Source organism: Protopterus annectens, chromosome 7.part0 (genome assembly GCF_019279795.1).
Source record: "Protopterus annectens isolate FY-2018-M chromosome 7.part0, PAN1.0, whole genome shotgun sequence".
Classification (NCBI taxonomy): Eukaryota; Metazoa; Chordata; order Ceratodontiformes; family Protopteridae; genus Protopterus; species Protopterus annectens.
In genome coordinates, this window is record NC_056739.1 from 1,796,078,468 (window position 1) to 1,796,100,018 (window position 21,551).

The following is a 21,551-nucleotide window of genomic DNA, read 5'->3' on the forward strand; positions in this document are numbered from 1 at the left end:
ACATCTTTTGTGGAAAAGAAGGATATTTGATAAGTAACTGTGACAAAAGAAAATGTTAAATTTGTGGAGAAATAGGGCATGAGGCAAAAAATGTGAACTGAAATGTTATAAATGTAACAACATTGGACATTTACAGATGAATTGCAAAACTGAAAACAACAAGTAAAAAGAAAAAGACAAAAGAACATGAACAAAGAGAAAACATTTTTGAAGTAGAAGAAACAGAAGAAAAATTAGATGAGAAGAAATAATGAAGAGGATATAAAAGAAGGTTCTACAATAAGTGATGAAGACAAACTGGGAGGTACTAAAAGGTAAAAAAAATTATTTTATTGGTAAAAGGTTAAAAGACAGAAAACAACATTTTAAAAAGATAAGTATAAAAGAAAAATAAAGAAAGGAGACGGATGAAAAATAATATAAAACTGATTATATAGAAAAAGATATAAAACTTTGGTGTAAGAATGTAATAATAAATTACTATGTAAAACCACTGAGAAATCTAACAGACGAAAAAAACGAAAGCTATAAAAATAAAAAGCAAATGGTGTAATCAGAAAGCAGAATACCAAGATTTGTTGTGGAGACTGGTAACAGATAAACTGCCAGTAAAAGGAAATATGCCACATAAGAAGAAAAGTGATGGAATGTGTTTATATTGTCAAGAAGAAGAAACTATGGAACATATGACTAAAAAGTTATGGAGAAAACTATATATTTTGAAGATATAAAAGAAGTGGATACATATGATTAATATGGGCATTATAAGAACATAAGTAAATAATATGTTAAAAGAATAGATAAAAAGTTATTTTATGTTATATGGAACGAAAGAATAAATGTAATTATGTTTAATGGTAAATGGGTTTAGCAACAATATTAAGTAAAATCCAATGGTGGTTATGGAAAAAGGACTGGGGGTCTAATAAGGATAAAATTTAGTATGACTGTGTAAACACTTGTGTATGTGTGTGTGTGTGTGTGTATATATATATATATATATATATATATATATATATATATATATATATATATTGTTGTATCTTTCGGCTTTTCCCAGTTAGGGGTCACCACAGCGGAACTCCAGTCCGCTAATGATTGACAGTAGATTTTTATGTACCGAACTGCCAGCCCTGATGCACAACCTTCAACAAAGGTACGTCCATTCACGCATGTCTCCACACAGAAGACGCTTTAGCTGAGAATCGAACAGAACGTCTTATTGTGAGGCGACAATGCTACTGCAGCACCACCACCGCAGTTATATATATATATATATATATATATATATATATATATATATATATATATATACATACACACACACACACACACACACACACACACACACACAAATTTTTTATAGCTTGTGTGGGATCCTTTAGATTCACCTGTGCTACAACCAACTCAAGCAGATGTGGCTTCAATTTAACATCTTATCCGTAGGACAGCACACTCAGGTGTGCATCATCCACCTTTGCTTATAACTGATCTAAATCCTGTGGGAATAGAACCCACAGCCTTCTGCTCCAAAGGCACACGTGCACCCTGTTGCACCACTGACACCATCACGTGTGTGTAAGGGGGCTCTGTCTTCCTCATAAATAAGCTTTAATTTTTGTTTCTTGTTTTTTTCAGCACATGCACTTCATTCAGTTCTGATCATCAAATGCACCCCTTTCTGAATCTACTTTGATCAACAGCAACACATCCCTTAGAAACAGCGCTTCATAGCACACCCTGCAGACATCACTTAATTCCTACTCACTGTCATCTTTCTTATTAAAAGAATCTTAGTCTAGTAATTTCTTCATTCTTTGACAAACATTCAAAAATTTTAGTCATGTTCTAAACATTTTCTGAAGAGATGAGAATCTTAAAACATTTCCAAATACAGTAGGCAGGAAGTGAACTTAAAACAGATGAGGGCTCCAACAGCCCTTCACATTCTAGTCACATTACAAAGAAGGGGTAATCCAGAAGTATTTTATTAATAACAGACACATTAAAGTGGGGGGAAAAGGAATGATCAGGATAATCGTGTTTAAAGAGAGAAGCATGTTGTCAAGCTCCTAAATGTAAGTATAAAATAATAAGACACAAAACACATGTCATCAGAACCAGTTATTGCTCCTTCATGAATCTTTGTAGTGTTTTATGTGGTTACTAAATTCTGTTTGCCCCTAGCAGTACTTAAACTTACCTTTGTTAATGAAGAGATTAAATGTTTTCTGTATCTTCTTCTCATTACTTAGGAGAATGTCCACCTCGTAAACACCCGAATCTTCCATTTGTAAATCAGAAATGAGTAAGGAACCATTCGATTTGTCTAGTAAACACCTGCATCCAAACTGTTTATCATAATCGGCGTCATTTGTGTCTACTGGGAATGCTGCTATAACTTTCTTTTTATCCACTTCTCTATATGTCCATTTTAGGTCAGCAATTTCAGCAGTTGCTGCAATGCATGAGTTAAATCGGATGGTCTCTCCACATGCCTTTTTGAAGTGATCTGTATGACATAGACACACAAAGGTACATTAGTTAACTGGCATTTTGCAGCTATCACACACACTTAGCCACATTACAGTTCTTTCAATCTTTTTCTCAAACAGTGAATTTTGCTATAAGATTAGCTTCCCAGAAATATGGCCAGATGAATCAAGTATAAGCAGCCTCATTAAAGAAAACTGCAGTGGTACAGTAGGAGGTATAGTGGTGCAGCGGTTAACATTGCTGCCTCACAGCAAGAGGTATCCAGTTCAATTCTTGGCTGGGGTGCAGAGTCTACATGTCCTCCTTGCATTTGTGTGGGTTTCCTCCTGGTACTCCGGTTTCCTCCCACATTCCAAAGACATGTGTCTGGAGCTTTTCTCCCTGGGCCTCCACTGAAAATAGTCTCTGTCCTATCCTAGTCCGACTTTCCCTGTCAACAAATGTTAAATAACTAAAATAAACAAATAAAACTTTAGGCTATCTTACAAAAACAGGTGAGAGCAACAGAAACATGTCACAATCTATTTAAGCTTCAAAATGTTCACTTGTCACTGACCTGAAGTTCAAACAAGAAGCTACTTGCAAAAATTGAGACATGCAGGATCTTCTTTGTTACAATAATGTTTTTTTTTTTTTTTTTTTAATTAAAAAATGACTAAACAAAAAATTATCACAGTTAAAACCAGAAGCATAGGTAGGATGGGGTGAAGGGGGCAGTTGCCCTGGGTACAAGATATTAAGAGGTGCAATCAGCAAATGAGTTTGTTTTATTTTGTTTTCTAAACTTTTGATCTCCTCACAAGTTGCTAGCTATGGCCTTGGTTAACACTTCTTTGTAATACTGCCTCAAGGCATTATAAAAACACCTCAATAATCCTGGAGGCTGGATTCCAATATGGCTGCCCTCTGGAGAACAGATTGATTATAGAGTTCTCCCAGTGTAAAAAAGAAAAGAACTGTAAAAAAAATTAAAATACTAGCTAGCCACTATATTTCCTGGATGTCCAAAAAGAAGAAGAAATCTGTAAAAATCAGACATTGAGAAGAAATAACTCTAGCAGAGAAGAATCTTGCAGCTGTTCAGTTAAAAGCAGTTTAAGTAGAAGCTTTTGTACAGGAGATGGCTTTCAGTAATTTACAGGGTGTTCTAATGAAATCCTTCTTTGTACAGGGTAAAAACGTTTGTCTATTCGGCTTTTCCCAGTTAAGGGTCGCCACAGCGGAACTCCAGTCCGCTAATGATTGGCAGTAGATTTTTATGGTGCCAAGTTGCCAGCCCGACGCCAAACCTTCAGCGAAGGCACACCCATTCACGCATGTCTTTCGGAGGCCACTCGACCGCGGGGAGGGCATGCAGACTCCACACAGAAGGCACTCCAGCCGAGAATCGAACAGGAGAACCTCTTGCTGTGAGGTAACAATGCTACCGCTACAGGGTGAAAATGCTTAACCTTATTTTGAATGGCTTCTTGTGGTTCGAGTAGCATTTCTTCTGTTAGTAATTAAGAGGGAAAATTGCATTCAGAGGTGTTTAATATAATGAATCACTGGATGATTACATAAAGTCAAATGGCAAAAGGTTTGAAAGAATAGAAGAAGCTTTATTTACATATTCAGTGAGCTGGTAAAACTGCAGAAATCAGAGATGGAAATGTAGGAATGACTGGGTGAATTTTGTAGCAAAACATAGCAGAGTCAGAAGCACACTGAAAAAGTCTGAGACTTTTTGCTATTATTCCAGAGAAACTGGAAGGAACAGACTATATCAGTTTTATGAAAATACATATAAGCAACTAAACCAGTATTCCACAACATGATTTGTTAATTTAAAGGGCACACAGTGTTTATCTTCCTAAGTTAGACACACAAAAGAAGTCAAAACCTATAGTATTAAAGATACAGGTATACCAGCACAGCTGCTCTTAATACAAATTTTGTGTCAAAAGGGGAAATATTAAAAACTGGGGACACCAATGTGCATTTGGTAAATGATTACTCACTGTACATTGGGCAGAAGAGAAGAAGCAAGTTTATTCCTGAAATCAGAGGATGTTGAAGATTTTGAGAGGTGGGTACAAGATTTAAGTTGCTACATCTTCCCTGGAGAATCAAAAACATTTACGGAAACAGAATAGGATAATGAGGAAATGTTTACCCAGCAAACAGTGAGCTGAAAAGGGCTGTAGTTCTTATTCTTCTTACAAAACAAAGTCCATAGACAGAGCCTACCAAAACCTACTCCTTGATTCTAAGTGAAAATGACTGAGAGAAACAAATGCCTAGCAGCTGACTAGAAAAATCAGTAGAACTGTTAGAGAAAGATGTCTCTCTCATGATTATTCTACACAAAATTTATATTAACTTACAGTTTCTGCACAAATGAAATATTTAATAAATATGTATGTTAAAATGGTATGTAATATAAAATGCATAGTTCTGTAAACCACAGCTACTTACTGTAGTTGTAAGTGTTTCACAACTGCATTCTAATATTCAGCTGTAAAATGCATTAACAAGACAACTGATGGTAAAGAAAGTGCTGAAGGTGTTAAGGGATGTACTATGGTCTACAGAGTCAGGTTCTGGGAGGAAAGAACACAACGTGAAAGAGATTTTGTTTTATGTGAACTCTGACCTTCCCAGGCTGAGATGGGTAGTTACAAGGAATGATGGGAAGATAATAACTTACTGGTACCGAAATGTACACGGTCGAAAAATAAGAGTGGCTGCCAGGGCAGGTGGTGTGTGCTTTCCTAAAACATTACTGTTACTAAAAATATGATTGTTAAGTGTTCACATGCAGCGTTAAGCGAGAAGCACAAGGGTTTGCAAAGACCCTATTTGTTAAATGTAATGAAATGTCACAATCCTGCTGATAACAAAACATATAAAAATTATATGTTTTTGCTGTGTGGTAAGACTGATTTGGAAATTCTGTGAAGGTAGTCTCCCAGCACTGTGATTTATTTAAATAAAACGATTGCACATCCTGAAGAGTTATTCTTGAGTCAAGACTAAAAGGTAATTAATGTTCATGTATATTTTATTAATGTTATTTTTATGTATATTTTAAACTGCAGTTTAACAGTAACTTGGACTTCAACCAGAGACTAGTGTTGGACAATCTAAGCTGATGTGGAAGATGACCAAACAATTATGAGAACACAGGAAATAAATGGAAGAATTGCAATTTGTCATTTCAATAAGATGCGGCTTAGACATGAGAACTGTGCATCTGCTGACAATGTCTAAAAAGACTGGAAGTTTGTGAGGCTTTACGTCACTTGACTGACAGCTCATTTGACTGAATGACAAATCAGTGAACACAACTGACTGAAAACACATTTGACTAAAAATGGGGGGACATTTTAGAAAGTAAAGAATTATGGTGGCAAGTTACCCTGGATGCGGGGAAAAAAACAGGTCTTAATGACTTTTTAACAATATTACCATTGTTAAAACTAAGAGCTAATAGAATTTAATGGTAATTATGAATTTTGACACTAGAGGGAGCTAACCACTATGAGATTTTTATATGCAGTTGTTTTATTCATGTATAAATATCTTTTTGGATGTTTCTTATGTATTTATTTATTTATTCACAAAAGAAAGGTAATATATAGATGTATTTGGTATATTTATTTATGATTTTTAATTACAATTATTAAATAGAGAAGCATTTAGTAGTAAGGGAAACACACAAAATGTTGAATCATGAATATTTATGAGCCTAGAGACTACACTGGTTTGCCCATTTAAATGTTTTATTTAATATGTCATTGGTTAATTGATTTTAATTTAGGTATTTAAGGGATGAATGGTTTTAAATTTATGCATCTGATGAAGTCCATGTTTTGAGGATGAAAACACGTACTTGCTGTGTTATTTAAAAGCGTTTATGCTTTAGTACTGTTGACAATAAATTGAGTGGATTTAATTTTTGGGTTTCCTGTTTTTGGCTCGCTGCACTCATTTTGGGTTTTTTGGTGTATTTGGAGTGCTTTCACTTGGCTTTTAACATTTGACTAAAAACTCATTTGCCTGAATTATAATTGATAGAAAATATTCAAGTTAACAAAAATACCATATATATTTTTTTTTTTGCAAGGGACAAGATCCCCTGGTGGTTGGGGGCTTTGACATGCATGTTTGTTCCTTTACTTACATATAATATATATATATATATATATATATATTTATTTTATTTTACATTTGTTGACCGGGAAAGCCCGTCTGGATATATGTCCATTTTCAGCAGAGGCCCAGGAAGAAAAACTCCAAGAGATTAAAATCATAACAGAGTCATTACATACAGAACAAAACAAATTTTCAAATTTACATTACTAACTCCAGAAAAAAAAGTTAATGAAAAGATGTATACTTAACATAGCTATAAAAACTTTTGTAAAAATAACTACATTCCCAAAACAATTTTTTTTTTCTCATTGGTTCATGAGAAGTGAGTTTCTTCAGTAGATTCATAGGAAGTAAGAAACAAAGGCTACATAGGCAGCAGAGGTGGAACTGGAAACAGTGAATACTGTTAGTCTGGATTCATGCAAGGGCATAGCCATTGAGAAGTCAGGAGGATTCTTGGGTGCTTTTTAAACAGTGGTGTAGATGAAATGGATGTTAGTTCAGTAGGAAGCTTGTTCCATAAATTACCAATAGAGTTAGTGAACAAGCACTCCCCAGACTTATTATTGGATTTTAGGGTAGATACTAATACCCTATTGGCAGATCACAGGGTGGTAATGGTTTTGTAAGGGCTTACATGGTTACAGAGTTTTGGAGTATTTGAGGGATGATGTAGAATATTATGAGTGATGGTAAGTTGTTGTAACAGAATCTGATTTTGTAATTCTAGCCAACCTAATAGTTTTAAGATTCTGGCAAAGATGGGTTCTAAATGAAGAACCGGTAGCAAATTTGGCTATGTTATTATAGGATGTTACTAATTTATGGATATTGCTTTTGGAGAGGTTTGAGTAAATTGGGGAAGCATAGAGAAGGGTTGAGAGTAGGTGAGTTTGGGCTATAGTGGATTTAGCTGAGGCTGAGAGAAAGGGTTTAAGTCTATAAAGGGAACCTAGTTTTCTATTAACTGATTTAACAATTAGGTAATATATGTTTCAAAGGTAAGATTATGATCAATCGTAACCCCTAGAAGTTTGGTTGTCATATCATGAGCTATTGTAGTACCATTGTTGGATGTGACTGTAAAGTTAATAGAGGAGGACTTAAGGGTGGGAGTAAATAATAATAGCTTTGTTTTTTTGGAGTTAAGGAGGAGACAGCATTGATGAAACCATTTTTCAATTAAGTTGAATACTGTTTGGGTCTTAATTTGGAGCTCTGCAGGTGAGGAACACTACATATTAATGTTGAGTCGTCAAAGTATTGTATACAAGTGGCTTGTGGAATGGAGGTTTTCAGATCGTTAATAAAAATGGTAAATAGGAGACGTCCCAGAATGGAGTCCTGTGGGACACAGAGGGAGATAGGGAGCTGAGGGGATAGTTTATTATTCCAAAGAACTGCTTGCTGTCTATTCTCCAAATAGAACTTAAACCACTTGACAGCTTGCGTGTCAAATGAGAGAGACTTAAGTGTTTTTAACAGAAGTTTATGATTAACCATGTCAAATGCCTTTGAGAGGTCAATAAAGAGGTATGACGACAGTATGTTATTGTTACATTTTTTATTAATGGAGTCAGTAAAGGATAAGAGTGCTGTTGTCGTACTATTGAATGGCCTAAAGCCATGTTGACAGTCTACTAGTAGGTGGTTTAGGAGGAGGTAATCAAGTATTTGTCTGTGAATACATCTCTCTATAATTTTTGCAAGTGGGGAAAGTAGGGCTATGGGGCAGAAGTTTGAGAGTTCGTTTGAGTTACCACCCTTATGGAGAGGTATAATGTGAGAGACTTTCCAAAGATATGGGATGGAGCATTCAGTGATTGTTCTGTTGATTAATAAAGAAATAGGCTAGGCAAGAACTCCAGCTGCCATTTGCAGATATTCCGCTGGAAGGAGGTCAGCTGATGGGGTACAAGGTTTAAGTTTGAAGAGTAAGGTACATATGAGTGATGTTGGCACTGGTTGGAAATGTAGTGTGTGTGGCAGGTTTGTTGGGAGGGGTGAGTCATTTGTGAAAACTGATGGTATGGGGGATAGGGTATCAGCTAAATAGGTAACTGTTTCAGAGAAAAAAATGCTAAAATATCAGCAATCTGGGTGGGAGAGTTTTGCGACAAGTTGGAAGGAGCAGGTGTTTTGGACTTTCCAGGATGGAGCAATGTATTTAATCCTGACCAGACTTTTTGTGGGTTTTGATGTTGGGTCTGTTGGAACTTAAGGTAATAGTTTATTTTATCCAAGAATATTGATTTTTTTGCAGAATTTCAAAGTTGTTTAAAATTTAGGTGATCATTAGGATTTTTAGTATTTCTCCATTTGGACCAGGATTTATTTCTCAGTCTCATTTTTTGTCTAGTCTCCTTAGTAAGCCAAGGAGCAGGTTTGTTTCTAATTCTATTAGTTCGAGAGGGAGCATGGTGTTCCAGGATTTGTAAGAATTTGTTATTGAAGTATGAGACTCCTTCATCAAGGGTTAAGGTCTTTAGGGGTGACCAATTGCACATTTTAAGTTCAGCCTGAAAATTAAGCTGATTCAGATGTTTCTTGTTTCTTGTGGTTCTAAGGTTAATATGGCTGGGAATTGAGGTATTTTGTCTGAATATAAAGGTTAGGGAATGGTCTCTAATATTGTCAGGGAGTAAGCCTGTTTTGTATAGCTGGGTACCACTATTAACTAGTATCCAGTCTAGGGTGGTTTGTTTGTTACTAGGTTTGTGGGTTCTGGTAGGGGAGGAGATGGTTTGCTGAAAGCCATAAAGATTGATGTGTGTAGTTGGGTTTGCAGATGAACAACAATTCCAGTCAATATTGAAATCCCCTAAGAGTATGGTTTCTTGAGGGAAAGCTGAGGATAGGTAACTAAGGATATTTTCCAGAGTATTTATGTTACTTCCTGGGGGGATATATGAGCAAATGATGTATACAGATTTGTTATCATTGACTTGGAGCTTGGATATTAAGATCTCAGCATTACTAGGTGAAGGTGGTTGAGTATGTAGTGAGGTGACCTGTAAGTCAGATTTGAATAATATTGCCCCCCCACCGCCCTTTTTATTTGGACGGACTAGCCTTAAGATGTTGTAGCCTGGTCCTGGTGGCAGAATATCATTATCCTTGATGGCTGGTTTGAGCCAGGTTTCTGTTAAACATAGGATATTGAAGGAGTATAAATCTAGCAGGGCATGCAGCTCAGTGACTTTATTATTTATGCTGCGTATATTAAGGTGCTCAATGATAAGAGAGTTTGCGGTTTTATTAGGTAAATGTGAGGTGGAGGGGTAGTAGGATTGGGAATTATTACTGGGAGAGCTGGGCCCAGGGTTTGGATGAATATCACCATGTAGTAATAGGCGGCAGTGGGGATTCTGTGATAGTTTCGCAAGTTTTAATGGGGTGGGGTCAGTTTTTCTGGTTTGGAAATGTTTAATGTGAGTTAGTCTATGGAATTGTGCTTGCAGGCAGGATGCTGAGAATGTAATGTTGCTATGGGTTAGTGAGGCTAGAAAAGAAGAAGGGATTGCTTGTTTTAAGGGGCTATAATATATAGGGAGGCTTTGGTATTCATAGCAAGAGAGGGTGAAGGATATTAGGCGAGTGGTGAAGATTGGGCACAGGAGTAGGTTAAAATGTCTATGTAAGACAGTTTGAGTCATGGTTGGTGGTGTACGGTATGTAGAGAGATGAATAATAAATTAGGGGAGGAGTAAATAAGGGTGTGTCAAACCAAAAAGTGGGATGAGAAAAATGTGTGGGTATGAGTAAGTTGGTAATGAGATAAGTATGTAAAAAGATTAAGAGAGGTGTGTGTGTGTATATATATATATATATATATATATATATATATATATATATATATATATATATATATATATATCTTTGAAGAGGGAGAGAGAGTGATATGGGTCTACTTTGTTTCATTGAAAACTCATTTCACTGAATTTCAGTTCACTCTCACCAAATCACTGAAAGCTCAAATTACTGAAAACTCATTTCACTGAATCTCATTTCACTGAAGTGAAGTACTGGCACTGTGTGGAGCACTGTAAGGGAAGTAAAAGGTATATGTCCTTTTCCCCACTGTAGTGCGATCCTGCAAAAGCAACTTGTAAAGCAGAAAGCTGCACCACCAATACCCATCAATTTGGGGCAGGAATGTGATATAAAAGAACCTGAGCAAGAGGGAGTGAATAAACATTTGTAAACTGATGAAGGATCAACAGTAAAACATGAACAAATGCAAATAAAACTTAGTTAGGAATATTTTAGAAGATCTAAATTAATACTGAAAACAGTGTTGACATCTAGGAGCAAAGTCCAAGTTATAAACCAATTTGCTTTTCCTGTCCTCAATTACAGTTTTGGAGTGACTGACTGGCCCCAAAAGGTGTTGGACAAGAAAACAAGAAGGATGCTTCATGCTCATCAAATGATTTATAAGAATCGGTGCATAGCAAGATTATATATTCCCCATTCCGAAGGAGGTATGGGCTCTAAATTATTACATGCATAGCTCTTCAGTTATGGCACTTTCTACATATCTGCTGACCTCACAAGACCCAAACATAGTGAAAGTTTTGAAACACGAGGCGAAAAAAGTCCAAGATGACTTCCTTACTTAGTTTAGCAGAAGCATATCGGCATCAAGTGGAAATGGAAACCAAACCAGAAGTACATAAAAATCAGGCATCAACTGAAAGTGCTAAAAAAAAAACAAAAACAAAAAAAAAGAAAGAATATAAGGCGAATGATCAGATAAGAAGGCAAGAAATGTGTAAAATGCATAAATATAGCTGCAAGTATAGAACAACACCCTTGGAACAACTGCATGTTGATCAGGATCAAATGCAGGAATGGTTAAGGAGAGGTGAATTTAAACCAAAAGATGAAAGACAGTGGGCTACCTACACACTGGTTTACAAAGTCCATGAACATGTGGGAAAAAACAGACAAATGTAGGTTTTGTAAAACAGAACTGAAAACAGTCACAAATCTTGTTGCTGGTTGTGACATACTAATGGCAGAAGGACTGTATACTGAAAGGCATAATAATGTGGCAAGACTATTGAATTGGGTATTGTGCAAACGTTACAACACTGAAGTAGCTGAAAAACACTGGAAATATGAGCCGCAAAGCTTCACATCAGCTGTGATTTCCTAATTGTTGTTGAAATACATACTTCAGAAATACAAACTGCAAGCTGGGCAACACCAGTCTAAGAAGTTTATATCACATGGGATCATCAATAGACAACAGTTCAAAAAACTGATGCGAGAAAACTAGATTATGTGACACATCTCATTACTAAGGGTTTTGCATCCAGGAAGAAAGAGGTCATTGTCTCCCTCTACTCTTCCCTCATTAGGCCAGCCATCGAGTACAATACCCCATTTGGCATGAACCTCACTAGACACTTGCAACAACTGGAGAGGTCACAAAAGTACCTCACAAAGAGAATCCTAGGTCTGACAGCCGAGTGACGTCTTCAGGCGTTTCTGCAGTTACCTTCTACTGCTCCTCTAGGCGTCAAATATTATCTGTTCATATTTGCATTAATAATTCCAAAACCATGTTACACACAAGGTATCAGAATATTTTATCTTGAAGCATATATGATGGTAAACACAATTGTACTGATATTTGACCTCTGTCAATGAATATTTGTTAGAATTGTAAGGTGATAACTTCATTTATAAAGGTTCAGGCTACACCCACTAGGAGTTAAAGGTACACACTCAAAAGACTTGTACTGGAGGGAATGAGTTAAACATTTGTCTTATATGGACAGACTCAAATATTTCCAGCTATTCTCTGTCTCATATTGCCTACTTAGAGGCGATCTCTGCTTAAGTTAGAAAGCCATGTCTGACCCAGCTCTGTTAAAAATGCTACATCTAAAGAAATACCAATCCCTCCGCACCACACACTCTAGAGACCTCAACCTCATTACCAGAATCAACAGAACCTGCTGGAGGGACAGGTTCATAACCCAGAGACTGCCCACGCTATGGAATAGACTTCCCATACATGTCAAGGAAAGCACCTCACTGGCCCTCTTCAAGAGAAATCTTGATGAGTGGATGGGAAATAGAAAATTCACACCGTGGATCACTCCAGTGGCTCTACTCGACAGAGGCACTAGGAACTACGATGCCAGGGTAATTCTATGGGCTAGGCTTGTAAAGGCTCCAAGGCCATTAGCCTATTACACACCTATGAACCCATAAAAGAAGACAAAAGTTGCATTGATCACTGAAATTGCTATCACCAGTGACTTTACAGTGTCTTACGTACAGACAGACACAAAGTCATAAAATACCTGGATTTGCAGGCAGAAACAAGGGCAATGTGAAAGAAAGATATCCAGACAGTTTCAGTAGTAGTAGGAGCAATGGGTTTTATAAAAAAATAATTTACAATCGTACTTAGATACGTTACTGATGCATGTAACTGTATGAATCGCAGAAGGAGTCATTACTGAGCACATTGTGGGTGCTGCAAAGAGCACTTCTTGCTGACATCAAAGACTGAAACAATACTAATTTCATGAACTTTTAATTATACTCTGACTTAAGAATGGGGTCCATTCCTGTCATGGCATTAGAAACCCAAAAGACTTGGAGAAATTAAAAAAGGAAAAAAACATATAAATGTGCTGAGTGCAGTAAGCATTTTCACAAATTAGTGGGCTGATACACCATCAGACCACTCACAATGGGAATGGAGAAATTTAAAAAGTCAGATATCTAAGTATGGCATGGATTGACTACAAAAGCATTTGACTGTATCCCACATCCATGAATTAAAAAAAGGCAGATATACTGATGGACTGTATACTGAAAGGCATAATAATATGGCAAGACTGTTGCACTGGAGACTGTGCAAACATTATACTACTGCAGAAACCCAAAAGGCATGGAGAAATTAACAAATATAAAAAATAAATAATAAAAAAAAGGACATGTTCAGACAATTAATCAGGAAATGACTGAACCATGAAGCCTGAGGATTTTGTATAAGAAGCACTATAATCATTACTTAAAGGGGAACTGGCAAGCAGTTTATTTAGTGAAAATAAAGGAAGTCTGACACACTAAGGAGAATAAGTTTGCAAGTAGATGCATTCCTAGCAGCATTTTGCAGTTCAGTATAAAATATAACAGTGCACCATCTACATTACTCACTTAGGGATAGTTGGTGCACTTTTTCTTATGGCTAAAAAAGGTAAAAGTTAGCATACAAGCTGTGATTTCCTAATTGTTTTTGAAATACATACTTCAGAAATACAAACTGCAAGCTGGACAATACCAGTCTAAGAAGTGCTGCAGATGTGTTATTACAAAGCAATGACAGTTAAAACAGCCGTGAATCACTGATGGATTAAGTGAGGATATAAACAGTACCCACCTTAGCCCTTTCTATGGGTCACAAGAAGCCCCTGCAACAGCATAGAGCAAAGCTGGCACATTTAGTGAGAATATTTTCCATTTTGATGGCATTTCCTGATGGGAAGCTTTAGCAAAAGGATAACATGGTAACACGGAAGATTCTGGAGGACTGATGTTAGTAGTTTACACCTTGACAACTATTGTAGATAATGACTACACCTTTTTACAATGTAGTCAGTAGGTAAATCTAGTGATAACGATTTAATAAAAATAACACCTATACACTTGGTTTTGTCAGGTGTCAACCCATTCAGTAAAGGCTCCAGAGCTCCAACATTTGCAGCAATGATAACATTTGCTGCTCTGTTATGTGTTATATGACAATGAGTTCCACAGAAAATGACTTGATTTGCTTTTGGTATTAGCATTTAATAACAGACAGGTTTAGTAAATTACTTTTGAAGCTTGGTCTATCGTAATGGACTTATTCTAAACAAAAGAGCTGTGTCACCAACATGTCATACCACAGCAAGGTCTCCATATTGGAGTGTAATACACCTGATGCATAAAGTTAACAGTAACGTGCCAAGGACTGAACCCTGAAGTACTACTTTCTCTGTAAAAAAAAAAGGAGTAAGCTGATATCAGATACTGCAGGTGCGATTTCTCTATACATGGCTTAGTCTGTTTCATATATCTATGGCTATCAGTGTTATCTATTAGAGCTGGTATTACTTGGCCGGGTCACTGCAGATCAGGCTATAACCTTAACTGACCCTGCTTTGTCATTCTTGGGTTAATCCAATATTTGCATTATATTGTTGGCAGATCCGTAGCATTATATATTATTACCCTGATTCCATATGTATGTCTGTACTGATTTACATATTTACACATTGTACATACCCTGATTCCATATGTATGTCTGTACATACCCTGATTCCATATGTATGTCTGTACTGATTTACATATTTACACATTGTACATACCCTGATTCCATATGTATGTCTGTACTGATTTACATATTTACACATTGTACATACTCTGATTCCATATGTATGTCTGTACTGATTTACATATTTACACATTGTACATACCCTGATTCCATATGTATGTCTGTACTGATTTACATATTTACACATTGTACATACCCTGATTCCATATGTATGTCTGTACTGATTTACATATTTACACATTGTACATACTCTGATTCCATATGTATGTCTGTACTGATTTACATATTTACACATTGTACATACCCTGATTCCATATGTATGTCTGTACTGATTTACATATTTACACATTGTACATACCCTGATTCCATATGTATGTCTGTACTGATTTACATATTTACACATTGTACATACCCTGATTCCATATGTATGTCTGTACTGATTTACATATTTACACATTGTACATACCCTGATTCCATATGTATGTCTGTACTGATTTACATATTTACACATTGTTCATTTTTTAGTCCCAATAGCCTAGTGCCCTCTTTTCAGTAGAGACCCAAGCAGGCATTCATATCAACTAGAAAAGAATCTGGCCAAGGCACTGGCGAATTCTTTCCCTGGAGGGCAGTGGAAGACTGCTGCTAGTGACAGAAAATACAAAGACTGAGAAATAAAGTGCGATAAAAGATGAGAATCAGCCTGTGGTTAACAGCATATTAACGAAAGTGGGGAACAGCAGCACAAAGCATCCCTGCGCTGCCAGGCTATAACTCATTCCACACCTTTCGGCCCCAGAACATGGACCGAAGCTCCAAAGGTGGTGGTGCCTCCATATTCATAAAGGATATGCACACCTCCAGAATAGTAGCCCAGGACAACGCATCCGATATACTTCAAGTACAAGTGACATTGGGTAAGAAAACGATTCAGGTCATAACCTGCTATAGGTCCCCAACCATGTCCCAAGACTCTCACTCCACGTTCCTAAGCACCCTGGAAACAATTAGGGTCCAACCCAACACTCTCATACTAGGTGACTTCAACTACCCCTCCATCTACTAGGAAAACTACTCATGCACAAAGAGACTGGCCCAACGCTTCCTGGAATTCATCAATTCCAATGCCTTGGACCAGCTCATTCTTACCCCCACTATAGGATGCAACATCCTTGACCTGCTTATTACTAACATGGTCAACCGTTGCTCTACACCAATAGTCAATTCCTCACTGGTTAGATCCGACCACAAACTAATCACCATGGAAATCCACATCTTGCACACACCCCCCGCAAAGGTAACCACCATGAAAAGCAAAGCTGATTTTGGACTCCTAAAAACAGAGGTGGCTAACTTCACAGCACCCATGTCAATGGAAAATAGATGCATGACTGCCGAATCATACACCAATGCACTGTACGAACACATACATAAATGCATGGAGCTAGCCATACCCAACAGAACCAAGACGGTTTCCTCCAAAAAAAGGAAGCCAATCTGGTAGCCCCCTGCCATTAATAAACTCTGCAACAGAAGGAAGAAACTGTTGCAGAAAAACGTGAAGTCCCAAGACTGCAAAAACTTCCTTATTAGCCTCAACAAAAAGTTGAGATCCCTCATCAAAACCTCTAAAGCCAGCTATGAAGGCAGAATTGCGATAGACACTAAAAACAACCACAAAGCCTTCTATAGTTATATCAACAATCTCCATGGCAATACCCAGGTTTGCTCTGAGTTACTGCACAATGGTACCTCCTATACTGAGCCAACAGATATTGCCAACATACTGGCCGACAGATTCAGTGCCAACTTTACTCCCCCCCCCCCCCCCGAAGGACCGATAACAATACTGGAGGAATGTCAGGCACCCAGCATTACTGCAACACAGGTTAAAGCTGCATTGTCCAAGGCCCAGAATACAGCTTCCATGGAACCCAACAATATCCCTGGATGTGTTCTACATGAACTACAAATTGAATTGGCACCACAACCATGTGCCCTGTTCAATCACAGCCTCACCTCCGGCTTTGTCCCTACCGAATGGCGCACTGCTACAGTCATCCGTCTCCATAAAGGGGCAGCGACTACAGACCCTGGGAAGTATCATCCCATTAGCCTGATATGTAAGGCTATGAAGTGCATCATCATGAGCCTAATTAACAAGGATATAGGGAATCTCCAAACTCTAGATCCCATGAAACTTGGTTTTGTGAAAGGTAGCTCATGACTGCTCAACCTGGTTGACTTAACTTTGAGTCAGTCATCAGAGCTATGTATGAGGGCAAGGCAGTTCATACAGCCTACCTCGATCTGGCCAAGGCCTTTGATAACATTCCCCACTCAGGAATTATTGATAAACTCTCCAAACTATGCATCAACCCTTATATCACTAGGTGGGTTGCAAACTGGCTCACAGATAGAACCCACAGTATGAAAGCATACCAAGTCAGACTGCCGAGTCCCACAGGGATCAGTCCCGGGTCCTCTCCTGTTTGGCATTTACTTCTCAGAAGTCCAGGCCAACATGGAGGGACTCTGGCTGACCAAGTTCATACACAACTGCAAGCTGGGAGACATTATTAACTCCCCAAGTGATGTAAACATCCTACAGAAAGGCCTCACTGAGACTAACGACTGGTGTCAAAACCATGGCCTTAAGCTTAATGCCAAAAAAATGTGTCATCTCTTTTGGGAAAAACTCAGTTCCCACTAATTAACACATTGATGGGAGCCCACTGAACACTGAAGGTGCTATAAGAGATCTGGGGACACAGGTTGACAGCAACCTCTCCTTCGACCACCACATTGCCACTGTGGTCAGAAAGTCCTTCTCTGTGGCACATCTCATTACTAAGGGTTTTGCATCCAGGAAGAAAGAGGTCATCATCTCCCTCTACTCTTCCCTCATTAGGCCAATCATCGAGTACAACGCCCCATTTGGCATGTACCTCACTAGACACATGCAACAGCTGGAAAAGGCCACAAAAGTACCTCACAAAGAGGATCCTAGGCCTTAAACACACGTCCTACATGGACACACACAAAAAACTCCAGCTATTCTCTGTCTCATACCGTCTACTAAGAGGCGATCTCTGCTTGACTTACAAAGCCATCTCTGACCCAGCTCTGTTAGAAATGCTACAACTAAAGAAATCCCAATCCCTCCGCACCACAGACTCCAGAGACCTCAACCTCATTACCACAATCAACAGATAATGCTGGACGGACAGCTTCATAACCCAGAGACTGCCCATGCTCTGGAATAGACTTCCCATACATGTCAAACAGAGCACTTCACAACTGGACACACAAACTCAGCTGGACCATATTTTAAATCTTGAGAAATATATAAATCACAACCAAACAACACTCATTGGTGATATGAATTATCTAAAAGTTGATTGTGAAAATTACACATCTTGCACAACTACTATCAAAGACTTCCTTGATTCTGTAAGTAAGATTCCAAAAGAGATGCTCTCAGAGGAAGTCTGCCCTGATTCTAAAAGACCTGCTCTCATTGTAAGTGATTTACTTTGGTATAAGGCCTATCTATATAAACAGGCTTACTACAGGGACCAGATTCCAAAAGACCTGCTCTCAGCCTGATTTCCAGGTAAGTGGTCAGTTATACTGACAGCAAGTCTTTTGGAATTGGGGGCTACTTCTCTCAAAGGATACCACCTCCAAAACCATATTCTGCATGTATTGCTCCCAGAATTCACAACTTTTCTAGATAATTTGCTCCTGTCCTTTTCTAAATATCCCATTTCCATAAATGTTATCTCTGTTACTAGATTCACTACTTTTAGTACGGTTGGTTTAGACTTGAATTTCCATTTTCTAGTAATTGCTGTTTTGGCAGCCACCATAATTACACTCAGCAAGGCTATACTATGTCTAGACAATTCCGATTCTGTGTCACAGCACAAAAAATCATTCCCTTAGTTACACTAATTTGCTCACGCAGTTGTTTGACTGAGTAGTCTGTAAAGAACTTTTAAAGTCTGCCACCTCATTACACTCCCCCAAAATATGTTCCCAAATACCTCTTTCTTTTCCATCACAACTCCAACATTTGCAAACTACCTGAGGAAAAAATTCTTTGGACCTTGCTTGGGGTATAAAAATACCCCTGCAAGCATTTCCAAGCAAATATTCTAAATATTCTTTGTTGCATATTAGGGAGCCATACATATCTCCTCCCAATGTGTCTTTGTGAATTGTTTATCCAGTCCCTCCTCCCAATCCTTTCTAACTCCCTCTGACTGATTTTTATAGTTACCTTGCAATATTTTATATGCCCTACTAATCATACCTTTTTAACAGCAGCCTCTCTTCTAGACTCTACTAAAAAATCTACCACAGCAGGGCTTTCACTTAGGATTCCCCTTTTCCTTTCTCTTTGTAGCACTCATATCAATTCCTGAATGGGAAGCAATCTCTAGCCCGCAGTCCAAATTAATTCTTAGCCTCTTCACATTTTATTACTTTTCTGAATATAATTATTTGCTCTCAATATCTTGGTTCCTTTACTTGTTTTCTCCAGTACATTCCAGCTCCTTCTTGCCTAATGTCTGTACCCCTAATTACAGTCATCCCTACTATCAGAATCTCCTTTCTCCATTCCCATGTTGGCTTAGTTCTTAGAATACTGTCTGCTACTTCATGAATATAATATTCTTTATGGTTGTTGTTATTTTCCTTAAGGATCTGCATCCAAAATCCCAGTCTCACCTTATTTCTTGAGCTTCCTCCTCTGTTTAATCATCATCCCTTTCCACTATGAATTATAGATTTCTGTGTGTGCTATGTATAGGGTGTATAGGGGCCTTAATGACACCCAGAGGCATTAATGTAGAATGCAACTGGAGAGTTTTTCTGTAGTTAATTGATTAATTGTTTAATTAATATTCTATGGTATAAATATGTGTTGTGATGAATATGATATAATTCTCCTTGAAGGCGAAAGCCAAGGCGCTAGAGAGAGATTATTTAATAAATCAGTGTTGGATCCTGTTTTCTGTCGTTATATTCTACGTACTTTTTATTTTTTATTTTTTTGTTGTTATACTACATTCTATGTCGAGTGATCCTTCACTAAATGTGCCCAGAATATTTAGGCAAGACTCAACAGATAGGAGTCAGACAACTATGGAGCAATTTACTACATCAGTGGGAGATCGAACGACTGTCCGAATCACCCAAGAAGAACAGGTTGTTTTCTGGCAGAAATTTCTACAAAAGGAACAAATGAGAAGAGCAGATAATCCGTTTTCTAATGTTGGTCAATGAATAGGCAATTCTTTACCTGAAGAAATGAAGGAAATGTTTGACAAATTAGACAAACTTATGGCTAAAGAACTGGCGGTGCATTTAAATTGCCTAAGTTTACAAAGGTATGTTGAACTTGACATTACACCGAGAGGCTTGAGAGCCTTTAAAAATCCCACTACTCCATTTGATCTACAGGATGAGATTGATAAAGCATTTCATAAGAGATGGGTAACAGCTGCCCATCGCTGTTTTATTGAATGGGTTAGTATACTAGTTGAACGGGACAGGGTGAAGCAAGCGAAACTGAAAACTGAAATTTCTAGTGCTTGTGAAACTTTGTCAAATACAGTTGGTTCGGCTCAAATGGAGCAATGTTTGAAAGATATTCAGAGTAAATTAATAGATATGGAGAATAACTGTTAAATGTCAAGAAATATAAATTAAATCATGACATTAAAGATTATGCTGGAGATTCAGCTTTCTTTTGCCCAATCAATAGCAAGAGACGACGTTGAGGCGTCAGATTTGCGGATGAGGAGGGCCATAGGCGTAATGGCGGAGCTAGTGCGTACTCGGATGCATCTACTGAATGGGAAAATGAGACAGGTGAAGTAGGGGATTATCCGGAGCTTCCTGCAGCGCAAAACCCTCAATTTTTCCAGCAGCCTTTTCGTAGAGGTATGCGAGTGGAATATGGAGATAGAGAGAGATATAGAGGTGGCGATTCCACAACTGAAAACAGACAGAGACAATATTCGGAAGCTCAGTCAGCTTCCCAAAGGTACAAACGAGTTAGAAAGAACTTACTTTTTAAACTTTTTTAACCAAGAGGTTAATGGACATGTTACAGATAAAGCATATATAATTAATCTATGTAATTTGAGTTTGGATGATGCCACGATTTCTATGCTCAACCATGGCTTGAAATTTATACAGACGGTATTGCCTAGACTACATTTTTTAAAAACTGATATATTTCGTTTTATACGTAAATTACATCTAACTTGTTTTTTTCAAAGCAAGAATAAGAATGTGGTCGCAGATAATGTATATAATGACATATCATCCATTTCGGATGACTCAGAGGACAGTTTTCATTCTTGTATGTCAGAAAATGAAGTTTTTGTGAACAATAACGCATATTGTCAGTTGGACACATCTAAAATTACAATTAAAAGTCATTTTGTTCCCCCTTTTTTTCATGAAGGTATCAAGAATTTCTCAACAATGATAGATTTTGCAATTGAGTCTATTTATAATAAATTTGAGGCTAATAAACAAGGCATTGATTTTAATC

The 21,551-nt window shown here is 37.6% G+C and overlaps 1 protein-coding gene across 1 annotated transcript in view; it reads right to left on the bottom strand.

The window, feature by feature from the left end:
• Positions 1-21,551, bottom strand: part of LOC122807241 — a 1,134,459-nt gene that overhangs the window by 390,964 nt on the left and 721,944 nt on the right. The window contains exon 4 of the mRNA XM_044078325.1: positions 2,204-2,512. Within this exon, the coding sequence (XP_043934260.1) occupies positions 2,204-2,512 (309 nt within the window). The remainder of the gene's footprint in view (positions 1-2,203; positions 2,513-21,551) is intronic.